General features: G+C 46.6%; 1 protein-coding gene across 1 annotated transcript in view; it reads right to left on the bottom strand.

Moving 5' to 3' along the window:
- The window catches only part of LOC123180742 (pentatricopeptide repeat-containing protein MRL1, chloroplastic), a 28,555-nt gene extending 26,656 nt beyond the window's left edge, over positions 1-1,899 (bottom strand). Inside the window, exon 1 of the mRNA XM_044592869.1 lies at positions 1,478-1,899. Coding sequence (XP_044448804.1) covers positions 1,478-1,795 — 318 coding nt within the window. The 5' untranslated portion in view covers positions 1,796-1,899. The remainder of the gene's footprint in view (positions 1-1,477) is intronic.
- Positions 1,900-18,433: the final 16,534 nt, after the last annotated feature.

Raw genomic sequence — 18,433 nt, 5'->3', positions numbered from 1 at the left:
ATACAACATTTTTTACTTGATCGCAGTTTCGCACAAATTGCACGGCATGCTATGTAGTCAGCCTTTAATATCACACCACATTGTAGTATTTCTAATATATTTGGCTCTTGGTTACAGGGGGGTGACAAATCTCTAGGAACACTAATTGTGGCGGGGGGTTGCAATGGTGTTTTGGTCTATTTGGCTATGCAGAATTGATTTTATTTTTGACAAAAAGAAAGTTCAATGTTGTATGCAGGTGCTACTCTCGTGTACCAGTTGGCTACAGTCATGGGTGTTGTTATAGAAGGTGCAACATAAGGAGCTGATGTGGCTTCACGTCAAGCAGCTCACATAGATTACCAGGGAGTTTATGTCCCGGTTCGGATGGCATGCGACTGATAGGCTCCTTAGTCTTTAGAGTTGTCTTGATTTACATGTTTCTACCAACTGTAGTTGGGATGTTTCGTTGTCTTGGTTTTACCGTTTCTGGTGAGGCCATTGTTTGGTAAATTTATAATAAACGTGTAATAATTGGGTTGTATGCATATCGGATGTAGAGGTCGGGGTAATAAAGCTTCCATTATCTCCAAAAATATCCCTAAGTCTTCAATCAAGGGATAGCAACTGGTCTAATGCCTTAACCTCAGAATTACCAATATCTATAGAAAAAGGAATCAGCACTGGCAAATTTGGATCCAACCTTTGGACTTAAGACATTACCGATAGCATTGACATCACCAACACTTATCCCCAATAAACTTTCCTGTCTTCGAGGAGTAAACATCGGAAAACTAAAATTTCTCGAATTGTACTTAGATGGCCCAGAACTGGCATCTTTCTAATATGGATGTAATTGGTTTTAAAGTCAAGAAAATTCTATTTATTCTGTTAAAAAATACGACCACTTGTGTACTGTACAGAAAACACACATATTAGAAAAAATGGGTACAATCTTTTCTCTTTCTTGTATGATCGTGTCTTTGTACAAAAATTTACATGCACTTTGATGCTCTAGTACTCTGAATGTTTTGGAGAATTAGCAAATCCGTTTTATTTAATGTGCATGCGCGATAATCTAAGTTACTCCCTCCATTTTTATATACAAGGCCACTATGAAATATACATTTTGCATCTATACAAGACCACCAACAGTAATCGAGACACAATTAATGATATTTTCTCGTATTAACAACCTGTTTAACACTTGCATGCATGCAGTCATAATGACAGTCAGCTACTTCCTCCACTCAGTTTCTTTGCATGCATGCGAAGTATTAATGATCCCAATAAACAAGAAAAAAAGTTGACTTGTAAAGCAGGCATTAAATTTTACATTGGTACCTGTAATCCGAGTTTGTGGCCTTATATACAAAAATGGAGGGAGTACCGTGCATATGCATATATACTAAAGAGGAGCCTGAGTTCAATTCAAATCATTCTTCAACGAGCAGAACTAAGGTAAGAGGGAGAAAACCAGTATCAAGAAGAAGCACACCTCCGGAGATTCCCTATGCATTGCGCCGCGCCACCTGAGCCAAACCAGCTGTAACGCGGCGAGGAGAGCGGCCGCGGCGACCACCGAGCCGCCTAACACGTCCAGCGCAGTGGAGGACGAGCCGCTGAGAGAGCATGCCACCGGGCGGCGGGCACGGTACCCCAGCTCCAGCCTCCGTTGAGGCGGAGGCCGCAGCAGGAGCCCTCCCCCGCCGGCGCGGCCGTGCCGGCGAGCGGAAGGGTAAAGAGAGAGGAAGCAAGGGGGGCAAGTGAGTAGGGTGAGAGCTTGAGGCGTAGAGGCGGAGGCGGAGACCTCCATGGGGAATGGGGAAGGAGCAGAGGAGAACGGCGGGGTTTAGGATCGAGGATGATGATGAGATGATGAGTTTTATCCAGAGTTTGCGAGGCGCTCCGCGTCTGTGGTGCGGAGGAAGTCCTTCAAATTAGTCCAAGGCGACCCATTTTTCTTTTTAACAACGATATTCTTTGTTGAATTTGTTGGTTTAATAGCCTTCATGAGTGTGAAGGCCCCACTCAGTATTCCGCCGTCCACAAAATATATTACTGTTGTTATAAAGGCTAAAATATCAAGGTAATTAGAGGTGTCAATAAAAGCCTCAATTCCACCTCTTTGTAATTAATAGGAGAATAATAAAGAACTCTTGGCGATGCCGCGTCCACCGTAGTGAACACTGGCTTTGTAATTAATAGGAGGACTTCCTCTTTCCCCTTTCCTCTCTCTCGCCCGTGCCGCTCTCGCGGGCGGCAAGGCGAACCCTAGCCGCCGCCAGCCAACGACCCTCCCCCATCCCTCCCTCCCACCTGCCGCCACCGGCGTGCGTCGCCGGGCGAAGCCCGGCTGGCGTGGGCGGCGGCGGGGCCTTCTTCCCCTTCTCCCATGGCTTCCGGCGGCGCGGGACGCAGGGCCGCGGTGAGGAGCGCGTCGTTCGCGCGGGACGGCGCGGCGGCGACCCGGGCGGCGTGCCGGTGGCGCGGCTGTGCGGCGGAGCGGCGGCGGTTGCGTGGTTCTGGAGGCGCGGGCTTGGGCGTGGGGCGGGCGAGGTGGCTGGCTGCTTCGAGGCTTCCTCGTCAGATCCCGGCGACAAGGGTCGCGGGCTGGGGGCGGTGTCCGGCTAGGCTGGGCCGGCCTCTAGCATGGTGAGGCGTGTCGGCTGGTGCGCTGGTGGCGGGGCATAGCTGTATGGGCGCGGAGGCTGCAGATCTGGTGGTGGCTGCGGCATCGCCCGTGCGGTCGATGTGGGTGGTGGTGGCGGTGGTCTCCGGGAGGGGGCGGCGGCGGTTGTTGAGGGAGATCTGGACTAAGGGGTCCTCGGGCGTCCGGCCTGTTAGCCATGGGCCGGACTGATGGGCTGTGAAGATACGAAGACCGAAGACTACACCCGTGTCCGGATGGGACTCTCCTTGGCGTGAAAAGCAAGCTTGGCGACCAAATATGTAGATTTCCTTCTTTGTAATCGACCTTGTGTAACCCTAGATCCCCCCGGTGTCTATATAAACTGGAGGACTTAGTCTGGAGGGGAGAGGGACATTACCATAGTCATACATGCTAGGCCTCTAGGGTTTTAGCCATTACGATCTCGTGGTAGATCAACTCTTGTAATACTCATATTCATCAAGATCAATCAAACAGGAAGTAGGGTATTACCTCCATAGAGAGGGCCCGAACCTGGGTAAAACATCGTGTCCCCTGTCTCCTGTTACCATCGACCTTAGACGTACAGTTCGGGACCCCCTACCCGAGATCCGCCGGTTTTGACACCGACATTGGTGCTTTCATTGAGAGTTCCACTGTGTCGTCCCTTAAAGGTTTGATGGCCCCTTCAATCATCAGCGACGATGCTATCCAAGGCGAGACCTTCCTCCCTGGACAAATCTTCGTGTTTGGCGGCTTCGCACTGCGGGCCAACTCGCTTGGCCATCTGGAGCAGATCGGTAGCTACGCCCCTGACCACCAGGTCAGATTTGGGAGCTTGAACTATGTTGCGGACATCCGTGGAGATTTGATCTTCGCTGGATTCGAGACCGCGGCAACCACTCCTGGTCACCCCGATGAACATGACCTAAATCTGTCATCGGGTCGCATCCAGGAGACAACTCCTATAACCGTTCTGGCTTTAGATCCAGAGCAGACTACGCCATCCAAGGACGGGAGGCTCAACCCCAACACGGAGGCCACAGACTCCTCGGCGTTGGAGCCGCACATGGACTTAACCTCACATGATATCTGTGTTACCGGAACTCCGGACTCATCTCCGGTTATAACTTCCGAACCATGTGAGTCCGCGGACGCCGACCTCGATCGTTTATCGATCTTTGAGTTCAGCGCCGCAGACATCTTCCAACACTTGCCCTTCGGCGACGTGCTAAACTCATTAAAGAACCTGTCCTTGGCGGAGGACTCACAGTCGAATTGTATCCGGTTTGAACTCGAGGCTGATGATGGAGAATCTCGTTTCCCACCCATCGCCCACTTCATAGCCACTGTCGAAGACCTAACCGACACGCTCGACTATGACTCCGAAGACATTGACGGTATGGACGGCGATGCCGGAGAAGAGGAGGCCCAAAACCCGCCGTTCACGGGACGATGGACGGCCACTTCCTCATATGACCTATACATGGTAGATACACCAAAAGATAATAGCGGTGACGACAAGGAAAACTGTGACGCCCGGATAATTGAGCTACAGTAACCCTCTGCTAATGATGCCATGTCACTTCGATTACTGTTGCTAATCTCGCGTTAGTTCGAAACCGCTCCAAATTCAAATTCAAAATCAAGCAACAATAAACGTTTTCAAATATTAAAACTATAATGTTCGGAGTGAACCAAATATTACATAGCTAATTATGGAGGAGAAACCACACCTTTATAAAATGTTTTAATACTATAAGATAAATAAAACTTCGGTAAAAACAATTATTTAAATACCGTTTGTAATTAATAAAATGTCAAACTAATTTATTTGAGGACTAGTCTTTTTGTGACTATGGACTAAGTTGAAATGTGAATTTAGATGCTACGTGTATATTTTACTAAAACTAAAAGTAATAGGAAGTTAAACTAAAACAATACAAAGCAAATAAATAAAAATAACAAACAAAAGAAAAGAACCCTTCCCCCACTGGGCCATCCGGCCCAGGTGGCAACCAGGCCAGCCCACCGGCCCAACCGGCGCCCACACCCTCCTCCATATCCCCCCACTCGGGGGAAACCTAACCGACACCCCCACTCTCCCTCGCTCCCTCCCCGCGCCGTCACCCACATACACACGCTGACGCACGGAGGAGGGGCACCCCTGTTCGTTCCCCTCCTCTCGGCGCGCCCGCGCCCGAGGACGGCCGCCGCCTCCCCGGCCTCCTCCTCGCAGCTCCCTTCCTCCTGCGCCTTCCTCGTCGGCTCCGTCCCCGCGGCTCCTCTTCCTCCGCATGACGGCCTCCCTCAACCCGCACCTCTACTTCGCCCTCGCGCCTGCCAGCCCGTCCGGCCGCCGGACCTCGCCGGCAGGGTCCCTCCGGCTCCCCTGGGCCCCCTACACGTTGCGATGTGAGCCTCCCCTTCGCCTTGCCTCCACCGTGCGTGCTATTGCAGATCGACCTCCGCCGAGTTCGGACCCCGCTGCTGGCCACCTTTCCCCGCGTCTCCCCGCTCGCATGCCTCACCGTGGTCGCCCCTGCCCGCCCGCGACCTGTGCCTCGCCCCCGCGCATCCTACTCCGCGCCACCGCACCGCCCGCAACCCCCTGCGCCCGCGCGGCCCGCGCGCACGCCGCCGCGCCTCCCTTCGCTCCGGCTGGCCTTGCCGCGCCGCCTCGCTCCGGCCACGGTCGCCGACGCTGGGCCTCGCGCCGGCCCCCTTCACCGCTGGCCGCAGCGCCCTATCGGGTGGGCTGGCGCCCACGCCCGCTAGCGATCAAACCCGCCAAGGCCCCTCGGGCCTATGACAAACGGGGCCCACTGCCCAGAACATTTTTATAAAAAAAATAATAAAAAATTTAAAAAACATAATAACAATAATAAAAATATTAATTAATTAATTAAAGAATTAATTAACTTAATTAATCATAATTAGAATAACCTAATCACTGGTTAACTTAATTAAACCCTGTTTAGCCTAATCTGTCAATGACACGGGGGCCCCACCTCCTGTTGACCAGTCAAACATTGACTGGTCAACTGGGTCCTCCTGGCCCACATGTCAGCCCCTGTGTAAACTGCTGTGTACACAGGACTGGGTACATTTAGCAATTTCTCTTTTATTTTCGAATTAAAATAAATCCTGGAAATTTAGAAAATCATTTAAACTTATAAAAATCATATAAAATAATCCGTAACTCGGATGAAAATACTTTGTACATGAAAGTTGCTCAGAACGACGAGACGAATCCGAATACGCAACCTGTTCGCCAGCCACGCGTCCCTAGCATAGCGAACCTGCAACATTTCACCTCCGGTTCATCTGTCCGAAAACGCGAAACACCGGAGATATTTTCCCGGATGTTTCCCCTTTCGCAGGTATCACCTATCCCTACGTTAGGTCACCCCTAGCACAACGTATCGCCGCGTCTTGCTTTGTGTTACATTTGATTGCTCTATTATTTATTGTGTTCCCCCTCCGTTACTTCTTTTCGGTAGACTTCGAGACCGCTGCCGATGTTCGTGTGTTCGACTACATCCAAGACGACCCCTCCTACTTGCCACAGCAACCAGGCAAGCCCCCCCTGATCACCAGATATCGCATATTCTTCTCTATACTGCTTGCATTAAAGTAGTGTAGCATGTTACTGCTTTTGGTTAATCCTATTCTGTTACATAGCCTGTCATTGTTGCTACAGTTGTTACCCTTACCTGCTATCCTACTGCTTAGTATAGGATGCTAGTGTTCCATCAGTGGCCCTACACTCTTGTCCGTCTGCCATGCTATACTGCTGGGCCGTGATCACTTCGGGAGGTGATCACGGGTATATACTATATACTTTATATACATGACACATGTGGTGACTAAAGTCGGGTCGGCTCGTTGAGTACCCGCAAGTGATTCTGATGAGGGGGCTGAAAGGACAGGTGGCTCCATCCCGGTAGAGGTGGGCCTGGGATTCCTGACGGCCCCCGACTGTTACTTTGTGGCGGAGCGACAGGGCAGGTTGAGACCACCTAGGAGAGAGGTGGGCCTGGCCCTGGTTGGCGTCCGCGGTTACTTCAAAATAACACGCTTAACGAGTTCTTGGTATTTGATCTGAGTCTGGCCATTTGGTCTATACGCACTAACCAGCTACGCGGGAACAGTTATGGGCACTCGACGTCGTGGTATCAGCCGAAGCTCTTTTTGACGTCAGCAACTGAGTGGCGCGCGCCGCATTGGACCGTAAGCTCGCGCTTGTATTAAGGGGGCTAGGCCTGCTTCCGGCCGCGTACGCAACGTGCAGGTGTGCAATGGGCGATGGGCCCAGACCCCTGCGCGCATAGGGTTTAGACCGGCGTGCTGACCTCTCTGTTGAGCCTAGGTGGGGCTGTGACGTGTTGATCTTACGAGGCCGGGCATGACCCAGGAAAGTGTGTCCGGCCAAATGGGATCGAGCGTGTTGGGTTATGTGGTGCACCTCTGCAGGGAAGTTTATCTATTCGAATAGCCGTGTCCCTCGGTAAAAGGACGACCCGGAGTTGTACCTTGACCTTATGACAACTAGAACCGGATACTTAATAAAACACACCCTTCCAAGTGCCAGATACAACCCGGTGATCGCTCTCTAACAGGGCGACGAGGAGGGGATCGCCGGGTAGGATTATGCTATGCGATGCTACTTGGTGAACTTACCATCTACTCTCTTCTACATGCTGCAAGATGGAGGTGGCCAGAAGCGTAGTCTTCGACAGGATTAGCTATCCCCCTCTTATTCTGGCATTCTGCAGTTCAGTCCACTGATATGGCCCTTTACACATATACCCATGCATATGTAGTGTAGCTCCTTGCTTGCGAGTACTTTGGATGAGTACTCACGGTTGCTTCTCTCCCTCTTTTCCCCCTTTCCTTTCTACCTGGTTGTCGCAACCAGATGCTGGAGTCCAGGAGCCAGACGCCACCGTCGACGACGACTCCTACGGCACTGGAGGTGCCTACTATTACGTGCAGCCCGCTGACGACGACGAGGAGTAGTTAGGAGGATCCCAGGCAGGAGGCCTGCGCCTCGTTCGATCTGTATCCTAGTTTGTGCTAGCCTTCTTAAGGCAAACTTGTTTAACTTATGTCTGTACTCAGATATTGTTGCTTCCACTGACTCGTCTATGATCGAGCACTTGTATTCGAGCCCTCGAGGCCCCTGGCTTGTATTATGATGCTTGTATGACTTATTTATGTTGTAGAGTTGTGTTGTGATATCTTCCCGTGAGTCCCTGATCTTGATCGTACACATTTGCGTGCATGATTAGTGTACGGTCAAATCGGGGGCGTCACAAGTTGGTATCAGAGCCGACTGCCTGTAGGAATCCCCCTTTCCAACTCCTTGGCCGAAGTCGAGTCTAGTCATTGGAAAAGTTTTTACTAACATGGCTGTGTGTCTTACGGGCCCACGTCGCCAATGGGTGGTACTAGGATCTTTTACTCCTCGACCTTTACTCTGGGACTCTGATCTCTCTCCTATTCGGGTTAAATGAATTTTGCTAAATCTAACATTAGGATCTCGTTATCACTTTCACCCGGAGAGCCCCTTATTACTGATGATCGTCTGCTGCACGTGAAGACCCTGAAGATACTCTCCGCTGATAACCCGAGAACTTGTGTTCATCGCTTTTGCAATTCCCTTTCATCGATAAACTCCTATGGATAACCACGTATACTCGCCATTCATACATTGTTTCCCAGTTGATCTTGTTATTACAAGATACCCCAAAATTCTCTTTGTTATTCCGAGAATCCTTTGAGCTTACTGCCTTGCTGTTCTTTGTCACCTGAATACCCATACGGATAATTCTCGCACTTACCGAGTATCCGCTCATCCCCAGTTGATTCAAGTATTTCACAAAAGTGTTCAAAATACCATTCGATCTTCCGAAAATCCTCAGGAGCCTTTTTGCTCTTGAAATTCTTGCTTACTTGCATTATGATTAATCTTAAGGCTCGTAATCTTATTGGCATCTCTTGTCATTATCATTTTGAGTCCATTGATTCAATTTGTTGTGAATGCTGCAATCCTCAATCAGATCCTAGAATTCATCCTTCTGGCTCAGACGTCATTTTAAACGTGAGCTGGATCTCGGCCAATCAATTTGCCATCGATTGTACCCCTAAGCCTACTTAACTTATCCATCCTTGATCAAAGCGTTGCTCCTGATCCCCTCATTTGGAAATCATGATTCTTTTGCATTTGAACTTTGAATTAGACAGTTGTTTTTATAATCAGATCTCCTTGCATTCTTCTTCCTCTGGTTGAGTACCGATGCTCACATGAGATCCCTTGTGGACCATCGGTTCCTTTGTTGGATTTTATCCGACAGTGTCCTTCATATTGAATAACCTTGTGAGCCTTTCCATGGGTATATAATGCCTTTGGTAAATTGTATCATCTGCTTTTGAACAATGCTCTACTTTCGAGCTTGTAATATTTACTCCGAAGTTTGTGGTATATGTTCCTAAGATGCCCTGATGGGTTGAACCTATACCTTCCCTAAAAACTGTATGAACCCGAAGGTTTTCACAAGTCATACTCTTCTGGTATTTTGCCAGATAAAATTTCAACACTACAACTTCTTTGAAAAATGAGAAGTGAATGAAAGGTTATGCATTGGAGAAGTGGGAGTCGAACTTGAACCTTTGTGTTCATGCCCATGGACACGATGTAGATCCTATCATGGAAGCTTCTTGTAATAATAAGTATTTCCTTGATAAATATCATGTGGTATCTGTGAATTGATCCTTTGCAACCGTGGTTCCGACCATGATTGTTCTCCTTTGATTCTATTTCTCGGACAAGTTAAAGTACTTGCCTTCTGCAGATCAGTACGCCTTCCCAACCTCTATTTTGTTCTACCTTCGAGTATTACCCCCTGGTATCTCGAGGATATCAACCCATTGCACTTCATCTTATGAGTTTCTGATGAAGTAGTACCTTTCCCCATCATAGTCACTCCACGGGTTCTGGGTTGTCGTCAACCGAGAACTCCGATTTGTGAATCAAATCAACACTGAGATTCGGTACTCCCAGTACTTTGTTGTTGAGAAGTTTAATACTCCATCACGTCACTCCTAGCCTGATCGGCTACATCATTATCGTGCTAATTTAGCTGTGCTACCGGGTCCTTAGTTCCGGAGCGCAACCTTAGATGATGAGCTAAGCTTACGCCGATTTCCTCGTCTTATCGTTCCACCTTGAACGACAAGCTTGAATTCGAGTTTGTGTCGTACTCATGGTCCCAAGAACATTTCGCTTCATCATTCCTTTGACTTGATGTCATCGCCGACCGATTACATCTCCATGAAACCTCTCGACAAAATTTGTCATGATCATCATCAACATTCTGAGTTCCTCCAGGATATCAATTGAATTCATGATGAGAAATACCATCCTTGCCCCTCGATGATTTGTGTTATCATCGGCAACATTCTTGCTTTCCCTTCAATACAAACTTGTTCATGTTTTGTGTTGTACCTTGAGATCCTTGCTATCCAAATTATGTTATGTTCTACCTTGGAGTATTGCTATCTTTTATGTCAAGAATGTCATGGGAAATTCAGCACCCTTAAGAATTCTTGATACAAGTGATACTTATTTAACATCACCATTCTTTTCTTGGTCCCCGTGTTGTTTCTAACCGGAATACCGACAAATGGTTTGTGATGTGTAAATTCTAAACTTCTAGCAACCCTATTGCTTTGAAGTTATTGGTCTATAGTTTCATTCTACGTCTATGGCTTGTTGAATTATCATTCGAACATTGATTGTGCCGCCTAGCCCATATTTCGGGTGCACCGTCAACCAATGTTCAATCGCGTATGTTTCCTCGAGCATACCTCATTATATCATTTGAACTGACAAAAGCTATCTCCTTGTTCACATAGTTGTGGAAATCCATCTTTTGTTAATCTCGATGAATTGTCGCTGATTCCATCAGCCACCTCCTCATCCTCTCATTGGTATACTGATGGACTCTTGTTTCGGAACTCGCTTCCATAGTTCATTTCCCGAGAATCTTACAATGTCATCTCGTCAAATTGTGCCGCACCTTTTCTTCTCAGGCATCCTAAGTCTGAGGTATCGTGACACCAATCAGATCTGAATCTCTGTCAGATGTGATGGTTGGAACATATTTCCAAGAGTTATAATGTTGGTCTTTATATGACCCGGTAAGGTTATGTCATGCCTAGCACACCTGGCCGGAGGACCTATTATTATAGTTTCCTCTTTAGCAAGGTTAACCATTCTTCCATGAGGAAATTGTAAGACTTATTCTATAAGTTGTTCCTAATAAGTCCTTTGTGTATCCATAGCCTGATCTTACCTAATGACCATGTCAATGCTATCTCGAAGCATGTCTGTGTTACTCCGATCTTCAATAAAAACATTTGAAGCACAATGCTAAATGTTTCTTGCTCAATTATCCAAACACCGCTGTATGGGTAACGTCATGAAATGTCCCTCCCCTTACCAAAAGGATTTTCTACATTATATCCTGTCATGGATATCATGCTCTGCTTGTCCTTGGGAAGGATTGAAGGGGAACGTAGTAATTTCAAAAAATTTCCTACGCACACGCAAGATCATGGTGATGCATAGCAACGAGAGGGGAGAGTGTTGTCCACGTACCCTCGTAGACCGACAGCGGAAGCGTTATTACAACGCGTTTGATGTAGTCGTACGTCTTCACGATCCAACCGATCAAGTACCGAACGCACGGCACCTCCGAGTTCAGCACACGTTCAGCTCGATGACGTCCCTCGAACTCTGATCCAGCCAAGTGTTGAGGGAGAGTTTCGCCAGCACGACGGCGTGGTGTCGATGATGATGTTCCACCGACGCAGGGCTTTGCCTAAGCTCCACAATGGTATTATCGAGGTGTAATATGGTGGAGGGGGGCACCGCACACGGCTAAAATATCGTATATCAAGTGTGTTTAGAGGTGCCCCCCTACCCTCGTATATAAAGGAGCAAGGGGGAGGCCGGCTGCCCTAGGCGTGCCAAGGAGAGGGGGGGAGTCCTCCTCCCAGTAGGAGTAGGACTCCCCTTTCCTAGTCCAACTAGGAAGAGAAGGGGGAAGGAAAGAGAGGGAGAGGGAGAGGGAAAGAGGGGCTGCGCCCCCCTCTCCTAGTCCTAATAGGACTCCTCATGGGAGGGGGCGCGCCACCTCCTGGCTGCTGCCCTCTCTCTCCCCTCAAGGCCCACTAAGGCCCAATACTTCCCCGGGGGGTTCCGGTAACCCCTCCGGCACTCCGGTTTTATCCGAAACTTCTCCGGAACACTTCTGGTGTCCGAATATAGTCGTCCAATATATCAATCTTTATGTCTCGACCATTTCGAGACTCCTCGTCATGTCCGTGATCACATCCGGGACTCCGAACAACCTTCGGTACATCAAAACATATAAACTCATAATATAACTGTCATCGTAACGTTAAGCGTGCGGACCCTACGGGTTCGAGAACTATGTAGACATGACCGAGACACCTCTCCGGTCAATAACCAATAGCGGAACCTGGATTCTCATATTGGCTCCCACATATTCTACGAAGATCTTTATCGGTCAAACCGCATAACAACATACGTTGTTCCCTTTGTCATCGGTATGTTACTTGCCCGAGATTCGATCGTCGGTATCTCGATACCTAGTTCAATCTCGTTACTGGCAAGTCTCTTTACTCGTTCCGTAATACATCATCCTGCAACTAACTCATTAGTTGCAATGCTTGCAAGGCTTATAGTGATGTGCATTACCGAGTGGGCCCAGAGATACCTCTCCGACAATCGGAGTGACAAATCCTAATCTCGAAATACGCCAACCCAACAAGTACCTTTGGAGACACCTGTAGAGCACCTTTATAATCACCCATTTACGTTGTGACGTTTGGTAGCACACAAAGTGTTCCTCCGGTAAACGGGAGTTGCATAATCTCATAGTCATAGGAACATGTATAAGTCATGAAGAAAGCAATAGCAACATACTAAACGATCGGGTGCTAAGCTAACGGAATGGGTCAGGTCAATCACGTCATTCTCCTAATGAGGTGATCCCGTTAATCAAATGACAACTCATGTCTATGGCTAGGAAACATAACCATCTTTGATTAACGAGCTAGTCAAGTAGAGGCATACTAGTGACACACTGTTTGTCTATGTATTCACACATGTATTATGTTTCCGGTTAATACAATTCTAGCATGAATAATAAACATTTATCATGATATAAGGAAATAAATAATACTTTATTATTGCCTCTAGGGCATATTTCCTTCAGTCTCCCACTTGCACTAGAGTCAATAATCTAGATTACATAGTAATGATTCTTACACCCATGGAGTCTTGGTGCTGATCATGTTTTGCTCGTGGAAGAGGCTTAGTCAACGGGTCTGCAACATTCAGATCCGTATGTATCTTGCAAATTTCTATGTCTCCCACCTGGACTAAATCCCGGATGGAATTGAAGCGTCTTTTGATGTGCTTGGTTCTCTTGTGAAATCTGGATTCCTTTGCTAAGGCAATTGCACCAGTATTGTCACAAAAGATTTTCATTGGTCCCGATGCACTAGGTATGACACCTAGATCGGATATGAACTCCTTCATCCAGACTCCTTCATTTGCTGCTTCCGAAGCAGCTATGTATTCCGCTTCACACGTAGATCCCGCCACGACACTTTGCTTAGAACTGCACCAACTGACAGCTCCACCGTTCAATGTAAATACGTATCCGGTTTGCGATTTAGAATCGTCCGGATCAGTGTCAAAGCTTGCATCAACGTAACCACTTACGATGAGCTCTTTGTCACCTCCATAAACGAGAAACATATCCTTAGTCCTTTTCAGGTATTTCAGGATGTTCTTGACCGCTGTCCAGTGATCCACTCCTGGATTACTTTGGTACCTCCCTGCTAAACTTATAGCAAGGCACACATCAGGTCTGGTACACAGCATTGCATACATGATAGAGCCTATGGCTGAAGCATAGGGAACATCTTTCATCTTCTCTCTATCTTCTGCAGTGGTCGGGCATTGAGTCTTACTCAATCTCACACCTTGTAGTACAGGCAAGAACCCTTTCTTTGCTTGGTCCATTTTGAACTTCTTCAAAACTTTGTCAAGGTATGTGCTTTGTGAAAGTCCTATTAAGCGTCTTGATCTATCTCTATAGATCTTAATGCCTAATATATATGCAGCTTCACCGAGGTCTTTCATTGAAAAACTCTTATTCAAGTATCCCTTTATGCTATCCAGAAATTCTATATCATTTCCAATCAGTAATATGTCATCCACATATAATATCAGAAATGCTACTGAGCTCCCACTCACTTTCTTGTAAATACAGGCTTCTCCAAAAGTCTGTATAAAACCAAATGCTTTGATCACACTATCAAAGCGTTTATTCCAACTCCGAGAGGCTTGCACCAGTCCATAAATGGATCGCTGGAGCTTGCACACTTTGTTAGTTCCCTTTGGATCGACAAAACCTTCCGGTTGCATCATATACAACTCTTCTTCCAAAAATCCATTCAGGAATGCAGTTTTGACATCCATTTGCCAAATTTCATAATCATAAAATGCGGCAATTGCTAACATGATTCGGACAGACTTAAGCATCGCTACGGGTGAGAAGGTCTCATCGTAGTCAATCCCTTGAACTTGTCGAAAACCTTTCGCAACAAGTCGAGCTTTATAGACAGTAACATTACCATCAGCGTCAGTCTTCTTCTTGAAGATCCATTTATTTTCAATGGCTTGCCGACCATCGGGCAAGTCAACCAAAGTCCATACTTTGTTCTCATACATGGATCCCATCTCGGATTTCATGGCTTCAAGCCATTTTGCGGAATCTGGGCTCACCATCGCTTCTTCATAGTTCGTAGGTTCGTCATGGTCTAGTAACATAACCTCCAGAACAGGATTACCGTACCACTCTGGTGCGGATCTTGATCTAGTTGACCTACGAGGTTCAGTAATAACTTGATCTGAAGTTTCATGATCATTATCATTAACTTCCTCACTAATTGGTGTAGGTGTCGCAGAAACTGATTTCTGTGATGATCTACTTTCCAATAAGGGAGCAGGTACAGTTACCTCATCAAGTTCTACTTTCCTCCCACTCACTTCTTTCGAGAGAAACTCCTTCTCTAGAAAGGATCCATTCTTAGCAACGAATATCTTGCCTTCGGATCTGTGATAGAAGGTGTACCCAACAGTCTCCTTTGGGTATCCTATGAAGACACATTTCTCCGATTTAGGTTCGAGCTTATCAGGTTGAAGTTTCTTCACATAAGCATCGCAACCCCAAACTTTAAGATACGACAACTTTGGTTTCTTGCCAAACCATAGTTCATAAGGTGTCGTTTCAACGGATTTCGATGGTGCCCTATTTAGAGTGAATGCAGCCGTCTCTAAAGCATAACCCCAAAACGATAGCGGTAAATCAGTAAGAGACATCATAGATCGCACCATATCTAATAAAGTACGATTACGACGTTCGGACACACCATTACGCTGTGGTGTTCCGGGTGGCGTGAGTTGCGAAACTATTCCGCATTGTTTCAAATGTAGGCCAAACTCGTAACTCAAATATTCTCCTCCACGATCAGATCGTAGGAATTTTATTTTCTTGTTACGATGATTTTCAACTTCACTCTGAAATTCTTTGAACTTTTCAAATGTTTCAGACTTATGTTTCATTAAGTAGATATACCCATATCTGCTCAAATCATCTGTGAAGGTGAGAAAATAACGATATCCGCCACGAGCCTCAATATTCATCGGACCACATACATCTGTATGTATGATTTCCAACAAATCTGTTGCTCTCTCCATAGTTCCGGAGAACGGTGTTTTTGTCATCTTGCCCATGAGGCACGGTTCGCAAGTACCAAGTGATTCATAATCAAGTGATTCCAAAAGTCCATCAGCATGGAGTTTCTTCATGCGCTTTACACCGATATGACCTAAACGGCAGTGCCACAAATAAGTTGCACTGTCATTATCAACTCTGCATCTTTTGGCTTCGACATTATGAATATGTGTGTCACTACTATCGAGATTCATTAAAAATAGACCACTCTTCAAGGGTGCATGACCATAAAAGATATTATTCATATAAATAGAACAACCATTATTCTCTGATTTAAATGAATAACCGTCTCGCATTAAACAAGATCCAGATATAATGTTCATGCTCAACGCTGGCACCAAATAACAATTATTTAGGTCTAAAACTAATCCCGAAGGTAGATGTAGAGGTAGCGTGCCGACGGCGATCACATCGACTTTGGAACCATTTCCCACGCGCATCGTCACCTCGTCCTTAGCCAATCTTCGCTTAATCCGTAGCCCCTGTTTCGAGTTGCAAATATTAGCAACAGAACCAGTATCAAATACCCAGGTGCTACTGCGAGCATTAGTAAGGTACACATCAATAACATGTATATCACATATACCTTTGTTAACCTTGCCATCCTTCTTATCCGCCAAATACTTGGGGCAGTTCCGCTTCCAGTGACCAGTCTGCTTGCAGTAGAAGCACTCAGTTTCAGGCTTAGGTCCAGACTTGGGTTTCTTCTCCTGAACAGCAACTTGCTTGCTGTTCTTCTTGAAGTTCCCCTTCTTCTTCCCTTTGCCCTTTTTCTTGAAACTAGTGGTTTTACTGACCATCAACACTTGATGCTCCTTTTTGATTTCTACCTCCGCTGCTTTCAGCATTGCGAAGAGCTCGGGAATTGTCTTATTCATCCCTTGCATGTTATAGTTCATCACGAAGCTCTTGTAGCTTGGTGGCAGTGATTGAAGAATTCTGTCAATGACGCTATCATCCGGAAGATTAACTCCCAGTTGAATCAAGTGATTATTATACCCAGACATTTTGAGTATATGCTCACTGACAGAACTATTCTCTTCCATCTTGCAGCTGTAGAACTTATTGGAGACTTCATATCTCTCAATCCGGGCATTTGCTTGAAATATTAACTTCAACTCCTGGAACATCTCATATGCTCCATGACGTTCAAAACGTCGTTGAAGACCCGGTTCTAAGCCGTAAAGCATGGCACACTGAACTATCGAGTAGTCATCAGCTTTGCTCTGCCAGACGTTCATAACTTCTGGTGTTGCTCTTGCAGGAGGCCTGGCACCTAGCGGTGCTTCCAGGACGTAATTCTTCTGTGCAGCAATGAGGATAATCCTCAAGTTACGGACCCAGTCCGTGTAATTGCTACCATCATCTTTCAACTTAGCTTTCTCAAGGAACGCATTAAAATTCAACGGAACAACAGCACGGGCCATTTATCTACAATTAACATAGACAAGCAAGATACTATCAGGTACTAAGTTCATGATAAATTTAAGTTCAATTAATCATATTACTTAAGAACTCCCACTTAGATAGATATCCCTCTAATCATCTAAGTGATTACGTGATCCAAATCAACTAAACCATGTCCGATCATCACGTGAGATGGAGTAGTTTCAATGGTGAACATCACTATGTTGATCATATCTACTATATGATTCACGCTCGACCTTTCGGTCTCCGTGTTCCGAGGCCATATCTGCATATGCTAGGCTCGTCAAGTTTAACCTGAGTATTCCGCGTGTGCAACTGTTTTGCACCCGTTGTATTTGAACGTAGAGCCTATCACACCCGATCATCACGTGGTGTCTCAGCACGAAGAACTTTCGCAACGGTGCATACTCAGGGAGAACACTTTTATCTTGAAATTTTAGTGAGAGATCATCTTATAATGCTACCGTCAATCAAAGCAAGATAAGATGCATAAAGGATTAACATCACATGCAATCAATATAAGTGATATGATATGGCCATCATCATCTTGTGCTTGTGATCTCCATCTTCGAAGCACCGTGCTCGTGATCTCCATCTCCGAAGCACCGTCATGATCACCATCGTCACCGGCGCGACACCTTGATCTCCATCGTAGTATCGTTGTCGTCTCGCCAACTTATTGCTTTTACGACTATCGCTACCGCTTAGTGATAAAGTAAAACTATTACATGGCGATTGCATTTCATACAATAAAGCGACAACCATATGGCTCCTGCCAGTTGCCGATAACTCGGTTACAAAACATGATCATCTCATACAACAAATTATATCACATCATGTCTTGACCATATCACATCACAACATGCCCTGCAAAAACAAGTTAGACGTCCTCTACTTTGTTGTTGCAAGTTTTACGTGGCTGCTACGGGCTTAGCAAGAACCGTTCTTACCTACGCATCAAAACCACAACGATAGTTTGTCAAGTTGGTGCTGTTTTAACCTTCGCAAGGACCGGGCGTAGCCACACTCGGTTCAACTAAAGTGAGAGAGACAGACACCCGCCAGTCACCTTTAAGCAACGAGTGCTCGCAACGGTGAAACCAGTCTCGCGTAAGCGTACGCGTAATGTCGGTCCGGGCCGCTTCATCTCACAATACCGCTGAACCAAAGTATGACATGCTGGTAAGCAGTATGACTTATATCGCCCACAACTCACTTGTGTTCTACTCGTGCATAGCATCAACGCATAAAACCAGGCTCGGATGCCACTGTAGGGGAACGTAGTAATTTCAAAAAAATTCCTACGCACACGCAAGATCATGGTGATGCATAGCAACGAGAGGGGAGAGTGTTGTCCACGTACCCTCGTAGACCGACAGCGGAAGCGTTATTACAACGCGGTTGATGTAGTCGTACGTCTTCACGATCCGACCGATCAAGTACCGAACGCACGGCACCTCCGAGTTCAGCACAC

This window comes from Triticum aestivum, chromosome 1D, assembly GCF_018294505.1.
Source record: "Triticum aestivum cultivar Chinese Spring chromosome 1D, IWGSC CS RefSeq v2.1, whole genome shotgun sequence".
NCBI classification, from domain to species: domain Eukaryota; kingdom Viridiplantae; phylum Streptophyta; class Magnoliopsida; order Poales; family Poaceae; genus Triticum; species Triticum aestivum.
This window is presented reverse-complemented; position numbering and strand designations above follow the sequence as displayed.